The 17,641-nt window shown below is 33.0% G+C and overlaps 2 protein-coding genes across 2 annotated transcripts; one reads left to right on the top strand and one right to left on the bottom strand.

Moving 5' to 3' along the window:
• LOC116017306 (beta-1,6-galactosyltransferase GALT29A) lies at positions 1–1,770 on the bottom strand. The gene has a single exon (XM_031257862.1). The coding sequence runs from the start codon at positions 1,424–1,426 to the stop codon at positions 263–265; it is 1,164 nt and encodes a 387-aa protein (XP_031113722.1). The 5' UTR covers positions 1,427–1,770; the 3' UTR covers positions 1–262.
• Positions 1,771–9,674: 7,904 nt separating this feature from the next.
• On the top strand, positions 9,675–15,221 carry LOC116016928 (protein SUPPRESSOR OF K(+) TRANSPORT GROWTH DEFECT 1). Its single transcript, XM_031257389.1, has 8 exons — positions 9,675–10,433; positions 12,130–12,235; positions 13,184–13,382; positions 13,468–13,536; positions 13,604–13,678; positions 13,793–13,891; positions 13,976–14,131; positions 14,861–15,221. The coding sequence occupies exons 1-8, from the start codon at positions 9,968–9,970 to the stop codon at positions 14,984–14,986; spliced, it is 1,296 nt and encodes a 431-aa protein (XP_031113249.1). The 5' UTR covers positions 9,675–9,967; the 3' UTR covers positions 14,987–15,221.
• The last annotated feature ends 2,420 nt before the right edge of the window (positions 15,222–17,641 follow it).

The raw sequence follows: 17,641 nt of genomic DNA, 5'->3' as shown, positions 1-17,641 counted from the left end.
TAATAAATTCTATTAGGACTTGGAACAACTCTTGCAAAAGATTAAAAAAACATACAATTCAGCACTTGTCATTCCATTTTACACTTGAGTTGCACCCCGAACCTTGCACAAATCAGGGGCTTTGATATTTAAGTCTTTAGACAGTATATCCTCCCGTTACCTTACACATGGGAGACTACTATTACAGCATAAGAAAGTTTGGAACTTGACAAAACAATCTAAGCATGGCACATGAGGGCAAAAGTTGTAAACTTGGAAAATATCATTGGTATATAGCAACAGGAGGAACCTTGAAATTACCCGGGATGAATGGTATTACCTGCGGTCTCTCCACCAAATCCCGGTAGAAATCATACTCTGCCTCATAGTCGTGCAACTTGAGCTCGGCCTTCTGATTGGTGTGGTAATGATGTTTAGCTGATGCGGATTTGCCAAATCCAAAAATGCTAACCTTCTCACACAACCCCAAAGACAGCATCACCGCCTGCATACCCGAGGAGTAATGAAAGTTAACCCCGTCATGAGAGGCTCCCCATTCCTCAACATTCTTCCCCGAAACCTCCACAAACCGTTTCAACGAATAGTACTTCACAATCCTAGCACACATCACATCAAACCGCGGATCAGTGACAACCAATGGGGATTTGAAGGAGGCATTGCAGGCCAGATAATCAAAGAAATGCACCGGTTGACAAATATACATAATCATCGCCACGTTTAGCCCGTAAGGATGACAGAAACACCCCTCCCTCCTAGCACATAGATGCAATATATTACTATTCACAAAGGAAATACTTGTTTTTGAGCCCACATTCCTCTCAAACCCTCCAGTTCTTGCATTGTTCAATCGAATCACAACCTCATGCCCATCAATCACCTTCCCATACTCACTATTCAATAAAATCCCACTATTCCCCACAACTGCACAAGAACTGTACCTCTCCCTCTCCATTTCCGATTTCCCATTGTGCTTATCAATCAAAACTTTCACTCCATGCAACAAACCAATCATGGAATCAGTCTGAAGCTTCCTATTTCGAAACCAATCACGCAAATACCTCCGGAAGCTCAGCCACAGCAGGTTAAACTCCGGGGACCGGAGCTGCAAAGGCACCCCTTTAGCTGACCTAATTCTAAGGTCAATATGATATCTACCAGAAGACAAAAAAGATCTATGGCGACCATGGGTTCTGAAATTACCTTCTAAAAGCTCATCAACCTCTTTCCTCAACTGAGGCTCCCCAACATCCAGACTCGCATACTTGAGAAGGGTATCATTAAAGACTACAGCTTTAGGCATTTTCACAAATGGGTTCCCGATTCTTGACTGAACCGAGCAATACCGAAGAACGACCCGCACGAAAAGCGTCCCCCCCAGAGCTATGAACAGAAGTATGCTGAAAAGTGGGCGCACCTTCCGCTTCATTGTGTGTGCCCGAATGAAAACCCAGGCCCCAATACACAGAGGAGGAGAAGCTCGTATTAACGCTAAAGTTCGGAGCAAACAATGCGGAGAGATCTCGAGGAAATCAGCAGATTCCGGGTGCGTTTCATATTCAGACAAAAAAGAGAGGGAGAGATCGATCTACTTCGGTGTTCACTCCTCAGCTGAGAAATATATATATTGAATGTCTCCGTTCATATCGATCTATATTGTATACATGTGCAGATAAACAATGAGTTAAAAAGATCAAAACTTTGAAGTTGGGGTTGACAGAAAGAGGGGCGAGATAAGACCTAGACCAGACGAGGAACAATATGGGGCCTTGGGGGGAGACGCTGACGTGTTGTTCCACTTTGGAATCAATGAATCTTTAATGGATGCAAATAATGCAATGTACATTTTGTGAAAATAGAATGGGCATTTTATTATTATTATTATTATTATTATTATTATTTCGTACCGACTAATTGATAGTATTGCAAAAATCATGTCTATACACGGGTCAATCGCCTAGCATATCATTATAATTAGTGGTTTAGGCAATCGACTAGGCCGCTTAGTCGGCCGATTAGTTATTAGTCTTTCTTTTTAAATGAGTTATTTCACATAAAACAACATCATTTTGAACCAAATAATCTTAAATTGTTCAAACTCTATATGCTTTTTAGGTTAATATTTAATATTTTAGTATTAACTATTAAAGTATTAAATAGTTTATAATTATTAGTTTTAAACAATTTTTTAAAAAAATAAAAAATAAAATAAAAAATTACACGAACATCCCGGCGTTGATTAATCGCCGCCTAGGTGCCTTAGGCAGTTAGGCGCTAGGTGCCCTCTGGGTGTCCGAGGAGCGCTTAACGATTTTTTCAACTATGCTAATAAATTAGGTTTTTTCAGTTTACACTAGACTAATTCTAAGTATTTAGAATCCTCCTCACAAGCGTTGGCACTGAAAGAGTTAAATCGCGAGTCGTCCAATCAGTTTTCAGTTTTCAACGTTACTTGTATACTCTGCGTACAAAGAATCTTCATCACTTCTTAAACTATTAGAACAAGACTTTTAGAGTGACATTTAAACTATTGAATTAAATCCTAAGAAAATACATTTTATTTTTTGTTTTAGTGGCCATTAGGTAAGAATACAACAATCATGTCATTCTCCAATTACAAACATTCTACAAATTATACTACAATATTCTTTTTTTTTTTTTTCCTTCTTGACACGTACATTTTGTTCGCCACTTTTAATATTCGACTGTGACTCAAATGTGACAAAAATATTTATTTACACATGTTAAATATTTTAAAAGCCATAAATAAATCACATTTGATTAATAACTCTCACCTTATTTTCATATTTTATTCCCATATCCTTTAAACCCTACTAATCATTTAGTAATGATTATATTTTACTCTACTACCCATTACCAAACATGCTACTTTTATTATTATCTAAAACACATTCTTACTACAAAGTACTAAATATTTAATTCTGATTTCGATTTAAATTTTCATGCTCATATATATGTTGATCTAGATGAGTGTCACTTGTACCAAATACAAGTCAACAAATTTTGTAAAGGATCGGACTTTAGGTTTGTACACTGAGTCACAATTAATTGTTAGTTTATAATATTTCAGTGTGCCAAAAGTTAAGATTAGAAGATATTATACAATTAAATGTTATGACATAGCAATGCCTTTTTTCTTTTGATCAAAATGATATTTTAACAGTAAATTACACATTTTTAACTCTAAGTCTGTATTTAGTAAAGCTTATAGTTTATTTTAACCTACAAATAACTTATAAGCCTTGTTTGGTAACATAGTTTATCAGTTAATTTTGACTTATTTTGATCATTATTAGCTGTTTGACTTGGTTAAAGAATCAATATGAGTATTTGATTAATTAGTTTCTTTGTAAAAGCTTACTGCTCCAAAATGCTAAAATTCAAAAAGTTCTTCAAAGCATCTTTTTTGAAAAAGTCATTTTGCATGTAACTAGCTATCAGCTAATTTACCACACACTTTTCTACAATCACCTAATGCTATCAACTAGTCAAACTCACTAACTTAATCAGCTAACAACTATTTACCAAACACTCCATGAGCCTTATTTGGTAACACATGGACTTAAAATAATAGCTCATTTTGAACGTGTTTCAAAATAAGCTCATGATTTTTTTTAAATTTTTTTTTCTTTTTTTATCTTTATTAATTTATAAAAATAACATAATCTACCATTCATTAATCAAAATATTAATATCTTAGTTTATCATTTTTTATGTCTTTTTTACACTTATCAGCTAATTCAACAATTAATTTCACCAAACACTTTAATTTCAGTTAATTAGCTTATAATATTCTAACTTTTCAGCTAGACGTGTCAAAAAAGCCCAAGTAAAATCATATATTAAAATTGTTAATGACCAAGTACACCAAATTATATATCAAACCTAAGAACTACACCAAACTATAATCTCAAACCTATATTCCTATTAGAATTTGGTGCAGTTGGGAATATCTAACTATACTTTAAAGAATGTTTGAACTAAAAGTTTGCCCATTTAAAGATTCTTTCGATTCACCTAACTAACCTCATTATTAAAATAGAGAAAGCATTTCTTGTGAAGAAACTAACTTTCGTTTGACTATCCGATCCGCATAAAATGGAAAAGCAAAGTTGTTGTGAATAAACCAATTTCTTCATTATCATGCAAAGTTAGGATTATAAAACTTTATGTAACTTATTTGTATTTAATTTATAAATAGATCATTTTTAACGCGTGTTACAATCAATCTTCGATGAATATAAAGAGTTTTATTGACACTTCAAGATGTTAATATTAAGAAATAAAATAGACAAGAAAATAACAAAAAAAAATTGTTTATTAATTAACTTTTCTACGAGTTTTTTTTTTTTTAAATTGGTTAGTAATCAAGTATTAAAAAAGAGTCAATTTGATAATCTCTCATATATTTTAAAGGCTGATGTGATATTACATTTTGTGATTATACTCCGTGTTTATTTTAAAAATAAAATGGAATATTGTAAATCAGGTGCTCGTGTGGTCAATCATTATGTCATGGACCATAGTCCGCATTGCAAGGTAGACCACTGATATAAGGTCATTTTTAATATATTGAATGTTCATTTTTTGAAAGTTTATTTTTAGTATATTGAATGTTTATTTTTTGGTATACTACCTAAAAATGAACTTTCAATATATTAAAAATGAACTTTCAATATATTAAAAATTAACTTTCAGTATACTAGAAATGAACATTTGTCAATGGCCAATATTGCATTGTAGACCATGGTCTATAATATAATTTGCCTAGTCATAGATTTGAATCAAAAAGTTCGCACTGAACAAATTACACTGTGGATCATAGTCCATATTACAATGTGAATTATTGATAAATAATTATTTTTAATTAGTACATTGAATATGAATTTGTATATAGGTAGGTTGTAGTTGTAAACTTGTAATAATTCAACTATAGCCTAATTTTGTGTGGACTAGAGCACAAGTACATTGATTGGTTATATAGAATTGCAATCTCCTCTTTTTGTAGAGTTGAAATTCATATGGCTCCTCCCATTAATTTCAATTCAATGGCGGATGAAAAGGAAAAAAATTACAACATTATCCTTAATTATTACTCCGTATTATTATTATTATTATTGTTGTTGTTGTTGTTGTTGTTATTGTTGTTACACAATAAAATTTTAATATTTATATCACTTATTCCTAGTAATTTTATTCATGCATGTCTACCAAATAATTTGAATACCTATTTTATTCACATCTTATTTTTTTCTCATGAAATTATAATTTTTTTTCTTTTTATTCTTTAATTCATTCTTTTAAACCAAATTCCTACGTCTATAAACTATAATATAACGATTGGTCATTTGGTTGCAACTTGTTTGGGACGTTTTCGGAATTAATTGAGTTGACTGTGACATGGTTTGGAAGTCTTCTTTGCAGGCAATTGGATGGGCTTGACTGCTAGACTTGTCCCGTACGCAGGATTGGTGACAAAGATTTACGTTGGATCACACTTGTGTGAAACTGAATCCTTATATATGAGAGAGATATATAAAAGGGGTTGGATCGGACCAAATCAATATGCAATTGTAATACTTATATTAGTAAATTAATACTAAATTATGAGTAAAATATTTGTTACTTATAAGAAAAAACATAATACTTTTAAGGACAAATATTTTTTTTTAAATTTTAATATAAAAGTATTACCCTTTTTTTTATAAAAAGTATTATATTTTCCTTTATAAGTAATGCTGCATTTATAAAAGAAAACATAATACTTTTGATGATTTAGTATTACATTTCATAGTATAAGTATTTCATTTCGTCTTAACCTGACCCATCTCACGGACAAGGATATGTGAGACGGCCTGACGCAAGTTTTTGTCATTTACCTTTGGTTCACAAAACATATTTAAAGGACAATAAAATTAAAATTCTATAAAAAAAAAAAAAGAAATTACTTAGAAGATGAATTCTATTGTTTGGTTAGTGGGAACTAAATTACTGAGAATAATGATTTTATTGTTTGATTAGGTTGGAATTATAAGGAATAATAAGTATAAAGATTAATATCTCTCTAGGTAATTAAGAACGTTTCATTTAGGGCTGTTAACGAACCGAACATAAACGAACGGAGGTTGTTCGTGTTCGTTTGTTAAGGATTTTGGGGTGTTCGTGTTCGTGTTCGTTTGTTAAGGTTTTTTAAAATTCTGTTCTTGTTCATTTGTTAAGCGTTCGTTAGTGTTCGTTAATGTTCGTGAACACGTTCACGAACGTGTTCGCAAACATTAACAAACACGTTCACAAACATGTTCATTTACGTTCATGAACACGTTTGTGAACACTTAATAACCAAACACCTGCACATGTTCGTGAACAAGAAATAAGCTACGTTCGCAAACATTATTAAATGAACATTAAACGAGCTTGTTCGTGAACACTACTAAACGAACACAAACGAGCTTGTTCACGAACACTACTAAACAAGCACAAACGAGCTTGTTCGCGAACACTTAACAAACGAGCTTACCACTGTTCAGACTCTATTCGTTTATTAATCGAGCTCTAAATTTTGTTTGTTAATGTTCATTTACCTTAATAAACGGACATAAACGAACGCTTATCGAGCTCGAACACGAGTAGTTTGTCGAAAGCTCTGTTCGCTAACAGCCCTAGTTTCATTTATGCTTAGGTAATTAAGAATGTTTAATGAAGGTAAAATAATCATAACATGTTATATTTTTTTCCCACTTACTAAACATTTGCAAAGAATTTGTTTTCTTCAAATACGAGGAATTCATTTTCCATTCAAAAAATGAATTCCATAAACCAAACAACATTTTTCTCAACTTTTTAAAAAATTAAGAAAAAAGTTTGTCGTACAACCAAATACCTCGTTAAAGATATTTCTCATCTAAAAATAATTATATATATGTGTGTGTGTAAAATATGTCTGTATAATTGATTGTGATGTTAATTTATACATTGTGTTCATTCAATTGTACATGTATAATTTTTATTTATTTTACATTTTTTAGTTTATTCTCTCTAAATTGTTAATATCATTAAATTAAATATAATAATAATTCATGGATTGTGAATATCTTTTTAGGCACTAACAAATTCTTTATAATTTTATATTTTTTCTTTGTTCATAATATAATGAGTATATATATTATTTTTTTCTCATTATAATCTATTAGTCTAAGTATCTTTTGTCACATTGAACACTTATTTAATTGCACAAAGTGTGATATGTTTGTGACTAGTCAATTTAATAAAGTTTAAGGTTCTCCTAATACAAAGTACGAGATTAATTAAGCCCTTTGATTTTTAATATGAAATAATTTTAAAGTAGAATACGTTACTCTTTCTAGTTGAACAAGTTTAAGGGTCTAATTGAAATTTTTTTTAGTTTGAGGGTCTAATTGCACTTTAGTATATAGTTGGTGGTCTATTTGACCCTTGTCCCTATTTAATTGTAATCCACGACTTTTAAAATTGTTAATTTATACCTTGACTATTCAATTTTTAGCAATTTTGATCACTCTGACCAAATTGACAACCAAATTTCGCCGGAAAAACTTAATGTTTAAATAAATACTCTAAAAACAAGATGCATTGTTTTGTTGTTAAGAGTATTTATTGGAGCATTAAGTTTTCCAGGCGAAATTTGGCCACAAATTTGGCTAAAGTGACTAAAATTGATAAAAATTGAATAGTCAAGATATAAAATTAACAGTTTTGAAAGTCGTGAATTGCAATGAACAAGACCTCTATGGTCAGTGGACCAAAATGGTAATTTTCTCTCAAGATAATGTCTTATCTGTTGTGTTGTGATGCTGACTCAAATGTGTATGCAATAACTACCATTCACACTTATTAGAATGATGAGACGTCATAAATACTCCGTTGGGCCAATTAGCATTGTTAGAATGGATTAAGTCAATTATTATTTATTAATATGCTTTCCCTATGAATTAGGGAGGGGCCATGACTTTAACTAATTTGGATGTTGATGTAGAACTGTAAAAACGGGACAGCTTGACTTGTATAGGATGAGCCGTCACGGGTTGGGAGAAAAAGGATTGAGCTCTACCTTGTCAGTTTTTAAAAATGGGTTGGGATCTACAACTCAACTGACTTACGTGCAAACTGACGGACCAAAAGGCTAGCCCAAATATATGCTTTAAAGTCTATTCTTGAGTTCTATGCTCAACTAATTAAATAGGGCAAGCCCTAATGAGCTCTTTGGTATGCTTAGACCATTGGGAGAAGTAGTTTCATTCATGTAAACCTTGGTCTGGTTGACAAAAACCCTCGTGAGTTCACAAAAGTTGTCAAAATGTTCCTAATTGAGTTTTACCCTCATCTTTATGTAGTACTTCCGTAAAAATTAGAGCTTTTATTGTTCTTTACATAGTTGACATATAATTTGTTTATGGAGAGTTTTGTCCAATCGTTATACCCTGCACCACGGTGCACATAGCAATGTGCACCACGTACGTAAAACAACGTCGTTTTGGTGTTAGTGGAGGCGGACGCGAATAACTCCAGGGAATTCATTATCTATAATACACATAATTATTATCTAGAATACACATAATTATTATCTAGAATACACAGAACGTTTGCCTAGAATACACAGAATGTTTGCCCAGAATACACAGAATATTGACACACAATACACAGAACTCATCCTCCTAACATTCGAATGCACAAACACATCACAACCTGTGTTAATAACATGAATACACAGAATATTGACACAAAATACACAGAACTCATCCTCCTAAACATTCGAATGCACAAACACATCACAACATGTGTTACTAACATGAATACACATAACGGTCGCCTAGAATACACAGAACGGTTGCCTAGAATACACAGAATGATTGCCTGGAATACATAGAATATTAACATAAATACAGAGATCGGCCGAAACGGGAAACATGATTTCTAAAAAAACGGACGATTAGTTTACAATGCTCAAAACAACGTCGTTTAGGTACGTGGTGCACGGTATAATTTGCCAGTTTTGTCTAAAGCGCTCTAAATGGTTGGATTCATGGGACAACTAAGATAAAAAAAAAAATATTATGGGACAAGTAGCCCATGGTCAACCTGTTTAACTCAATCAGTCCACGAGTTAAACGGGGCAGGCCTGAGTAAACCCTACCCAACTCGTCTAATAAATGAACTAAAACTGTAATTAAAACAAAAACAAAAATTATCTGAAAAAAATTATTTTCATTTACATAAAAGTATAATCAATTTTATACACAATATTTTCTAAATTCAATATAATTTTTAAAAATTTATATAATATAATAATTTTTTTTTTTGTTAAAAAACATAATAGTCTTTCTTATCATCAATTAAAGTTTATCTCTAACGACATGTTTAGTTCGAGAAATAAGTTTGGAATAGAGTAGTGTTCCCAAAAATAATTATAAAATTTATATTTGTTTTCATTACTATAATCATATAATTTTATTATTATTACATTTTTTTATTTATTGAATATTTTTCAATAACACACTGCATATTTAAAATTAGTATTCCAAATAAAATTGAACAACAAATCAATTTGAATACAATCAAAATATTTTTAATAATTAATTAATTATTATTCTCCCACGGAAGTACGGTAACGGTATCGCGTTCCAGAAGGCAGAAAGGGGGCACCTTGGTTTTAGAGCAGACCATTCTTAACGAACCATGGAATCAGCATACTTTGATGATTCAAATTCAAACTCTGATTATTATTTTTAATTATTATCCAAAAATTATTCCAATAGTTTCATTTCCTAAAGCCCCTCATTTCTAGGGTTCCAAGAATTTCAAATTTGTTACTGATTTATCCATCGATTAAACAATCCTTTTCAGTTTCTAGGTTTTCAGTTTTGAAATCCTCAGTTCGTCTCTGTGTTTACTTACACACGCATGATCGAGGAGGATGTATAGCAATTTCAAAGAGCAGGCGATCGAGTATGTGCGGCAAGCGGTGCAGGAGGACAATGCGGGGAACTACGCCAAGGCGTTCCCGCTGTACATGAACGCCTTGGAATACTTCAAGACGCACCTCAAGTACGAGAAGAACCCCAAGATCAAGGAGGCGATCACCCAGAAGTTCACGGAGTACTTGCGCCGTGCCGAGGAGATCCGAGCTGTGCTTGATGAGGGCGGCACCGGCCCCGCTTCTAACGGGGATGCGGCCGTTGCTTCCAGGTCTAAGACTAAGCCTAAGGATGGGGAGGACGGGGAGGATCCTGAGCAGTCCAAGCTCCGGGCTGGGCTCAACTCGGCGATCATTAGAGAAAAGCCTAATGTCAAGTGGAGTGATGTTGCCGGGCTAGAGAGCGCTAAGCAGGCCTTGCAGGAGGCTGTGATTTTGCCTGTTAAGTTTCCTCAGTTTTTCACTGGTGAGTTGCTTTTTTCTGTGTCTGTATGGAATGTTTTATAGGTAAAGTTGATTACTTTATTAAGTTTCTAGTTCTTTTCTGTTGTCATTTAGCTCTGAATTATATATCTAAATACTTTAGTATAACTTTAGCCATTTTAGTGATCAGCTACTTTGAGATGCCAGTCAACTTCACTATGTGAAATATGTGCAGGCTTTGTTTTTCAGCAAATTTGAGTTGAACTTAGGTTGTCAGAAGATTTGGTAATGCCTGAAGCTTAATGGTGGATAGAGTGGGAATTGGGATGAACATATTTTCTTGAAGTTCTCTGCCCTATTATCTTTAGTATTTATTTCTTGTGATGGCACTGAAGCGTAGGTGCTCTTTGTATTAAGTCCAATAATTATTTGAGCACATCTCATCCTTCTCCCTTTCCTGCTTTGATGCAGGACCTTTGGGCACTGTTTGAAAACTCTGATGACGTGTTTATCCTTTAAGTATCTACAAGTCTAGAACTAAAGGATCACTAAACAAAAAAGAAATCATTCAAAAATGGTGATTTTCAATAGCTCAATGGGAAGGCTCACTAAAACTCAATAAAATAAAAAAGAGTTTTGTTTAATGTGATGCTGATTAAACTTCTATCATTCTGTCTTTTTTCTGGAACTAAAACATTTTCAGACTAGGTGCACAAGGCTTCCCACTTGATATAGGGTCTAGGCAAGGAAAAATCATTCAACCTTGCCTCTGTTTTCAGAGTGTTTGTTTTAACAGTATGAACCATGTGTTATGTGCTCATGTCACGGACAAGAAAATACAAAAGAAAAGAATGTTAAGGAAAAGAAAACACTGGTTTTTCTTGAGACCCAAAACTCCCTTTAGACCCCTTTTGGGATTGAATTTCTGCTTTTCTATTATTCTAAATAACACTCATTTTATAGGACTAATTACAAGGATTTCTAAACTATGAATAATTAATTACTTGGTAGTTTCCAAATAACTAAATTGCCTAAACTAAAATACTAATAATAATAAACTAAATAACTATTTAGTAGCTTCTAAATAACTGAACTAAGTAATAAGCTAAATAATTATTTAGTAGTTTCTTAATATCTAAGCTATGTAATATAATTTTAAAAAAATTAAGACTTCCTAAATAATCATACCTCCCAGCATGTATCACCATGACTCTAAGAATCAGTGATACTGCTCTGACTTATGAAGAATAAATTACTGCCTTGCAGGCTGTGGGAAGTGTATGGTAGAATTTATGTGGTTGTGGTAGTTCTCAGCAATTAAAATTACCATTAGCTATTTAGCTAGTGAAGTCAAAATTTGCAACATACATTGAAAATTTTCTTTTAGTGATGTCAACCTTGATGACAAGACTACCTGGCTGTTTTTGTATAATGGTCTTATCTACAAGCATGGATATTTGCTGTGTGGGGTGAGAACTTTCATAGTTTCATCATAAACTGTAATCTACTGGATTGTCAAATACTATCATTACTCTTGCTTTCTCTTCTTTGTTAAGTACTGTATTATTTTACCTTCCCATACCCCTACCAAAAAAGAAGAGGATGAGTCAAGAGAATGCTTCTAAGCATATATTTACTAATGCTATAGTTTCTTGTTAATGTCGTGGCTCTTTGAATTGGGCATGTAAATAGTGTTAGTTTATATCAGTTACAATCTGAGAACTTTTTGTTCTTTATAGGCAAGAGGCGCCCATGGAGAGCTTTTCTTTTATATGGTCCTCCTGGAACAGGGAAGTCCTACTTAGCTAAGGCTGTTGCTACTGAGGCAGAGTCAACATTTTTCAGGTATATTCCATCTTACAATCTCTTGAAATGTATGTATCTCTATGTTATAAAGGTGAATGGGATAAAGTTGACTTTATATATATTTGCATCAATCTTAGAATATGCTTTATGCAATTGTACATTGGAATGACCTTAGGCCTTTTATTAAGAAATGATGGATGTTGTGCATTATGCTTCTCCAGTTGTACTATTTGTTACTAATTTAACCTTAATATTTAATTTAATTTCAAAATTGACCTTTTGCTTTCCTTACAAAACAGCCATCTTTTCTATAAAATATGTTTTCATACCAAATTATCAAAACATTTCAGTTCAAGTTACGTTAGTCTAGCTTAAAGATCATTGGGCACAGAAATAGCTAAACTTATAGACTTCATATTAGTTTAACCGTTAGTACTCCAAATGCTTTTTCTCCATTGTTTCCATTGGATATCAGAGTTTAATATAGTTCTTGAGCTTTACCTGCACTTCTTATTGACATCCCTTAGCAGTTCCTTTCATGTTCAGTTGTGTACAGCAGTGTACCTAGAATGCCTGGGCTGATAGGGTAATATAGCAAAGAATTTATTGTAAGGAGGAAGGTTGATTTCGCTTATTATTATTTATTATTATTATTATTATTGTTGTTGTTGCTGCTGCTGCTGCTGCTATTGTTGTTGTTGTTATTATTATTATTATTGTTATTGTTATTGTTACTCAGTCATTCGCACTTTCCTCCTCTTTTATGCTGTTATCCTATCATTTCATTTATCTTATGCTAATATTCTGTTTTACAACTCGGGGATTTCTGATACTTTTCTGCAAGTAAATAGAGACCATGGTGCCTAATCTGAATACTCCTATGGTGGAAAATTTTGTTTATGCACCATTTTCCATTATATACTTTCATATATCTTTATCAAGATACTTAGGCCATAAAGTTGGCAAGTGCCAACTGTTCTTATGCAGTGTATCATCATCTGACCTTGTTTCAAAGTGGATGGGGGAAAGTGAAAAGCTTGTTTCTAACCTTTTCCAAATGGCCCGTGAGAGTGCTCCTTCCATTATATTCATCGATGAAATAGATTCCTTGTGTGGACAACGTGGGGAAGGAAATGAGAGTGAAGCATCCAGGCGTATCAAAACAGAGCTACTTGTGCAGATGCAGGTAACAGTTACCCCAATACTATGTTTGTGTGTATTCTTTCAGGTTATGGAGGGTAGCATATCTTATGTACACATTATCTTTACAGGGGGTTGGACATAATGATGATAAAGTTCTCGTCCTTGCAGCCACAAATACTCCATATGCTCTTGATCAGGTAAATAGTTAATTAATTGTAAATGGCATGACCATATTGATTTTGTGCTAACAGTTGTCTTCTACAGGCAATTAGGAGACGATTTGACAAGCGGATATACATCCCTCTACCAGATTTGAAGGCGCGGCAACACATGTTCAAAGTAAGTGCTGTTTATTCCTTTTTTGTTGGAATATAGTTCAGTTATTTTAGAGAGGGTTGACTTACTATTCAGGAGTTCATGACCTTTTTTGGGTTGCTTGTGTCAATTACTTAGGTTCATTTAGGGGACACCCCTCACAACTTGAGTGAAAGTGGCTTCGAAGATTTGGCTCATAAAACGGAAGGTTTTTCTGGCTCTGATATATCTGTTTGTGTAAGTGCTGAGTGTTACCAGCTAGTTCGATTACATGTATTCTGTTCCCTTGTAATGGATACACTTCATTCATTGCTTCAACAGGTTAAAGATGTCCTCTTTGAACCTGTTCGTAAAACACAAGATGCTATGTTCTTCATTAAGACTTCTAATGATACATGGATGCCATGTGGACCAAAGCAACCAGGTGCTGTCCAAACAAATATGCAAGAGCTTGCTGCAAAAGGGCTTGCTTCACAGGTATGTTATTGCAACACAGTCTATAAAGTCGGTTGATATCTTTGGTCATTTCTTCTCAACATCTCATCTTTTGCTGGCTGTGGTTTTAGTTGGGATATCAAAGCATATCTTTCATTTCATTCTTAGAGCTTATAATGCCCACTAGAAATAATGGGCATTGATGGTAAGTGGGTGAGTGGATTAGATCAACCTCACTATTTGGTGCTCCCTATAGATTTGGTAACTAGGATGTAGGCCAGATGCAATATATGTTTGATGTGACCTGACAAATTAAGGTGCTACTATTCTTCTACTCATCTATAGTTAGCACTTCTCAAATTATTATTTTCTCATTGTTCTTGTTGAGCATATATAATATATAAACATAAGTGTGCAATCCAACTACCAGTTTAGGTTTTCAGTAGAGACCTCTGCACATGTTTTAATTTGGTATCAAAGTTAACCCCATCACCCCATGCAAGAGGTAATGGGTTTGAATTTCTGCGCTGCCTGATAAAAACAGACTATGATCCACGTGTTTGCTTGAATCTCGTCAAAAGAAATCGGCTTGCACAAATGAGGGAGCGTGTTGAACATATAATATATAAGCATAAATGTACAATCTAACCATCAGCGCTAAACTTGTCCTTGTTGGGAATGATAAAATATTGGTAGTGATTTTGAGACTAAAGATTTCTGAAGTTTTAATAACTGATTGGTTCTTTCTGCTGACTGATTAATGCCTTGCAGATCATCCCCCCACCCATTACGAAGACAGATTTTGATAAGGTGCTTGCACGACAAAGGCCGACAGTGAGCAAATCTGATCTCGACGTGCACGAGAGATTTACGCAGGAATTTGGAGAGGAAGGTTGATGAAACCGACATGACTTGCGTTCACCATTGCTTTGTTCATGTGTTTGTTCTCCCTCCTATGTTTTCGTCTACTTGTTCAAGGCAGTACATATCAATCTGAGGCCTCTTGTAATGGGAAATGAACATGAATTTCAATGGTATTATGGATTGCTTGTATTTATCTGACTGGAAATGTAACATTCAGATTCCAGAATTGCAATTACTGTCAATATTCAAGTGATCCATTTTCCGGCCACTTTGAAGCTGTTCCTTATAACTAACAAAGCTCGGGGTTTCATTCATGAAAAAGGTCGAAGCCAGATTACAGTAAGTCATCTCTGATCTGTAATTCAACTTTATCTTCTTTTCTTTGCTTTTCCATCTCTAACCATTTTTTAGGGACTAAAATAATAAAAAATAAACACATAATAAAAAGGAAAAATGTTAGGTGTCTCAAATAGTAATACGGAACATATTGTGTAAAACATGATAAATTATCAAGAACACAATAAATTAGGAAAAAAATATCAAATAGGACATTGAAGTTTTACTACTTATGCAGTTTATTTTTAGTCTGACCCAATTTTAGTCTGGCCTAATTAAAGGATAAAATGATGGTGATATTGGTTTTTCCATGAGAGGGGGTCCGCCACGAGAGCAATTGTTATATAGATCATAGTTCATATTGCATAGTGAATTTGGTCCAAAATTATGTGCCTACACTTTACACATTCTTGACCTCAATTAACAATTTTGGTACCTGTAAACAAATTGAAGGTACATAACATGTAATTATAGACACATAAATTATAACTATTAACACATAAATTGAAAATTACATGTACAAAATAAGTTATCTGTAGACACATAACATGTTGGTCAGTTAACATAATTAACCGTTTGTGTTTGTAGTTATTATGTTGTGTCTGTAATTACTATGTGATGTGCCTTTAATTTGTTTACAGGTACAGAAACAGTTAACTGAATGTATAGAATGTGTCAACTGCATGTACATAATTTGAAGCTTATTTTTGGACCAGGTCTACAATGCAAAGTAAACCCTGATTCACGTTATAATTTGTCACACGCAAATGTTATACGATGGTCCACTACGATTGTCAAATGAAATTGTAGTAGAGTTAAAATGATACTTTAGTGTTACTAAAATGAAATTAGTGACCGTAAAAAATGAAACTAAAAAGTAGAGCTCATGCAATAATGTATATTGTCAAATGAAAATGTAGTATAATTAAAATGATACTTTAATGTTGCTATAATGAAATTAGTGTGTGGAAAATGAAATTAAAAAAAAAATTCATACAATAATATATATTATCATCAAATGAATATGAAGTGCAATTAAAATTATACTTAATGTTATTATAATTAAATTAGTATGTGTGGAAAATGAAACTAAAAAAATAGAGTTCATGCAATAATGTATATTGTCAAATGAAACTGTAGTAGAATTAAATGATACTCTAGGTACTTTAGTGTTGTTTAATGAAATAAGTGTGCATGGAAAATGAAACTAAAAAACATAGCAATATTATCAAATGAAATCGAAGTATAATTAAAATGATACGATGTCGTTTTGCTTTATGGTCCATGCTGCTACATGGACCATGGTGCCTAGTAAAATTTGTTAAGAGATGGCTTAACTGGTCTAGCAGCCTAACTTTTTGCAGGTCCAAAAGATCAAATACTTTTGGGGCAAATTATATCGTGGATAAATGTTATACCCAAAAAAAACTATATCTCACAGCGAATACGTAACTTCATTTCCTTATTACGTAACTTCATTTCCTTATATACTGCCATCACATTGTTGAGTAAAAGTATGATGCTGTACTTGACCATCAGTGACCTCTGCCCAACCATCCCCCTAGCAATCAATTGTTGGATTTGACCCTTCATCGGTCTTCACCCAACAATCTTCCCTAATCACTAATTGCTGGACTTGGTCTATCTTCGGCCTCTGCCCAAGGGTGTGTTTCGTTCGCACATGAGAATCGGAATCGGTATGTGTATCAAATTCTTGGTAAGGGTAATGAGTTTTGGTGAAAGTATTTTGCATGTTTGGTAGTAAGGTGGAATGACAATGATTCTTAATAGTTGGGGAAGAAATGAGGAAGGGAAATGGAACTCTTATTTAATAAGGGTATGAGTTTTTCAATTAATGGGGTATTTCAAACCCATAGTAGTATTCTAAAAACCTGTCAAACAAACAATAACAATCACTTTGATACTCATACCTTATACCAAAAACCCGTCAACCAAACACACCCTAATTTCATTTGTACAAAATGAAAATAAAAAATAAATTTAAGTTGAAAAAAGTATAAGGAAAAAAATAGGGATATGTTTAGGTGCATGTTCTTCCTATTCCTATATCCTTTTTTACTATTCATACATAAGTGGCACTTAAGTATGATCGTGGAAGAACATGCACCTAAACATATCCCTATTTTTCTCCTTATACTTGGGATCACAAAACACCAATTGTTATATTGTGAATCAGGATTCACCATGTTCAGATTATGTACCTACATTTAAAATATTTTATTAATATATACTTTCAGTTAATAAATTATATATATATATATATATATATATATATATATATATATATATATATATATATATATATATATATATATATATATATATATATAT

This window comes from Ipomoea triloba, chromosome 4 (assembly GCF_003576645.1).
Source record: "Ipomoea triloba cultivar NCNSP0323 chromosome 4, ASM357664v1".
Classification (NCBI taxonomy): Eukaryota; Viridiplantae; Streptophyta; class Magnoliopsida; order Solanales; family Convolvulaceae; genus Ipomoea; species Ipomoea triloba.
This window is presented reverse-complemented; position numbering and strand designations above follow the sequence as displayed.

What these genes read in the sequence shown, in the direction of transcription:
- LOC116017306 (XM_031257862.1), bottom strand. Translation starts at nt 1,426, where the DNA reads ATGAAGCGGAAGGTGCGCCCACTTTTCAGCATACTTCTGTTCATAGCT.
- LOC116016928 (XM_031257389.1), top strand. Translation starts at nt 9,968, where the DNA reads ATGTATAGCAATTTCAAAGAGCAGGCGATCGAGTATGTGCGGCAAGCG. An exon ending in AGCTACTTGTGCAGATGCAG is followed by an intron (nt 13,383 to 13,467) that starts GTAACAGTTACC and finishes TTATCTTTACAG; the next exon opens with GGGGTTGGACATAATGATGA. An exon ending in CGCGGCAACACATGTTCAAA is followed by an intron (nt 13,679 to 13,792) that starts GTAAGTGCTGTT and finishes TCAATTACTTAG; the next exon opens with GTTCATTTAGGGGACACCCC.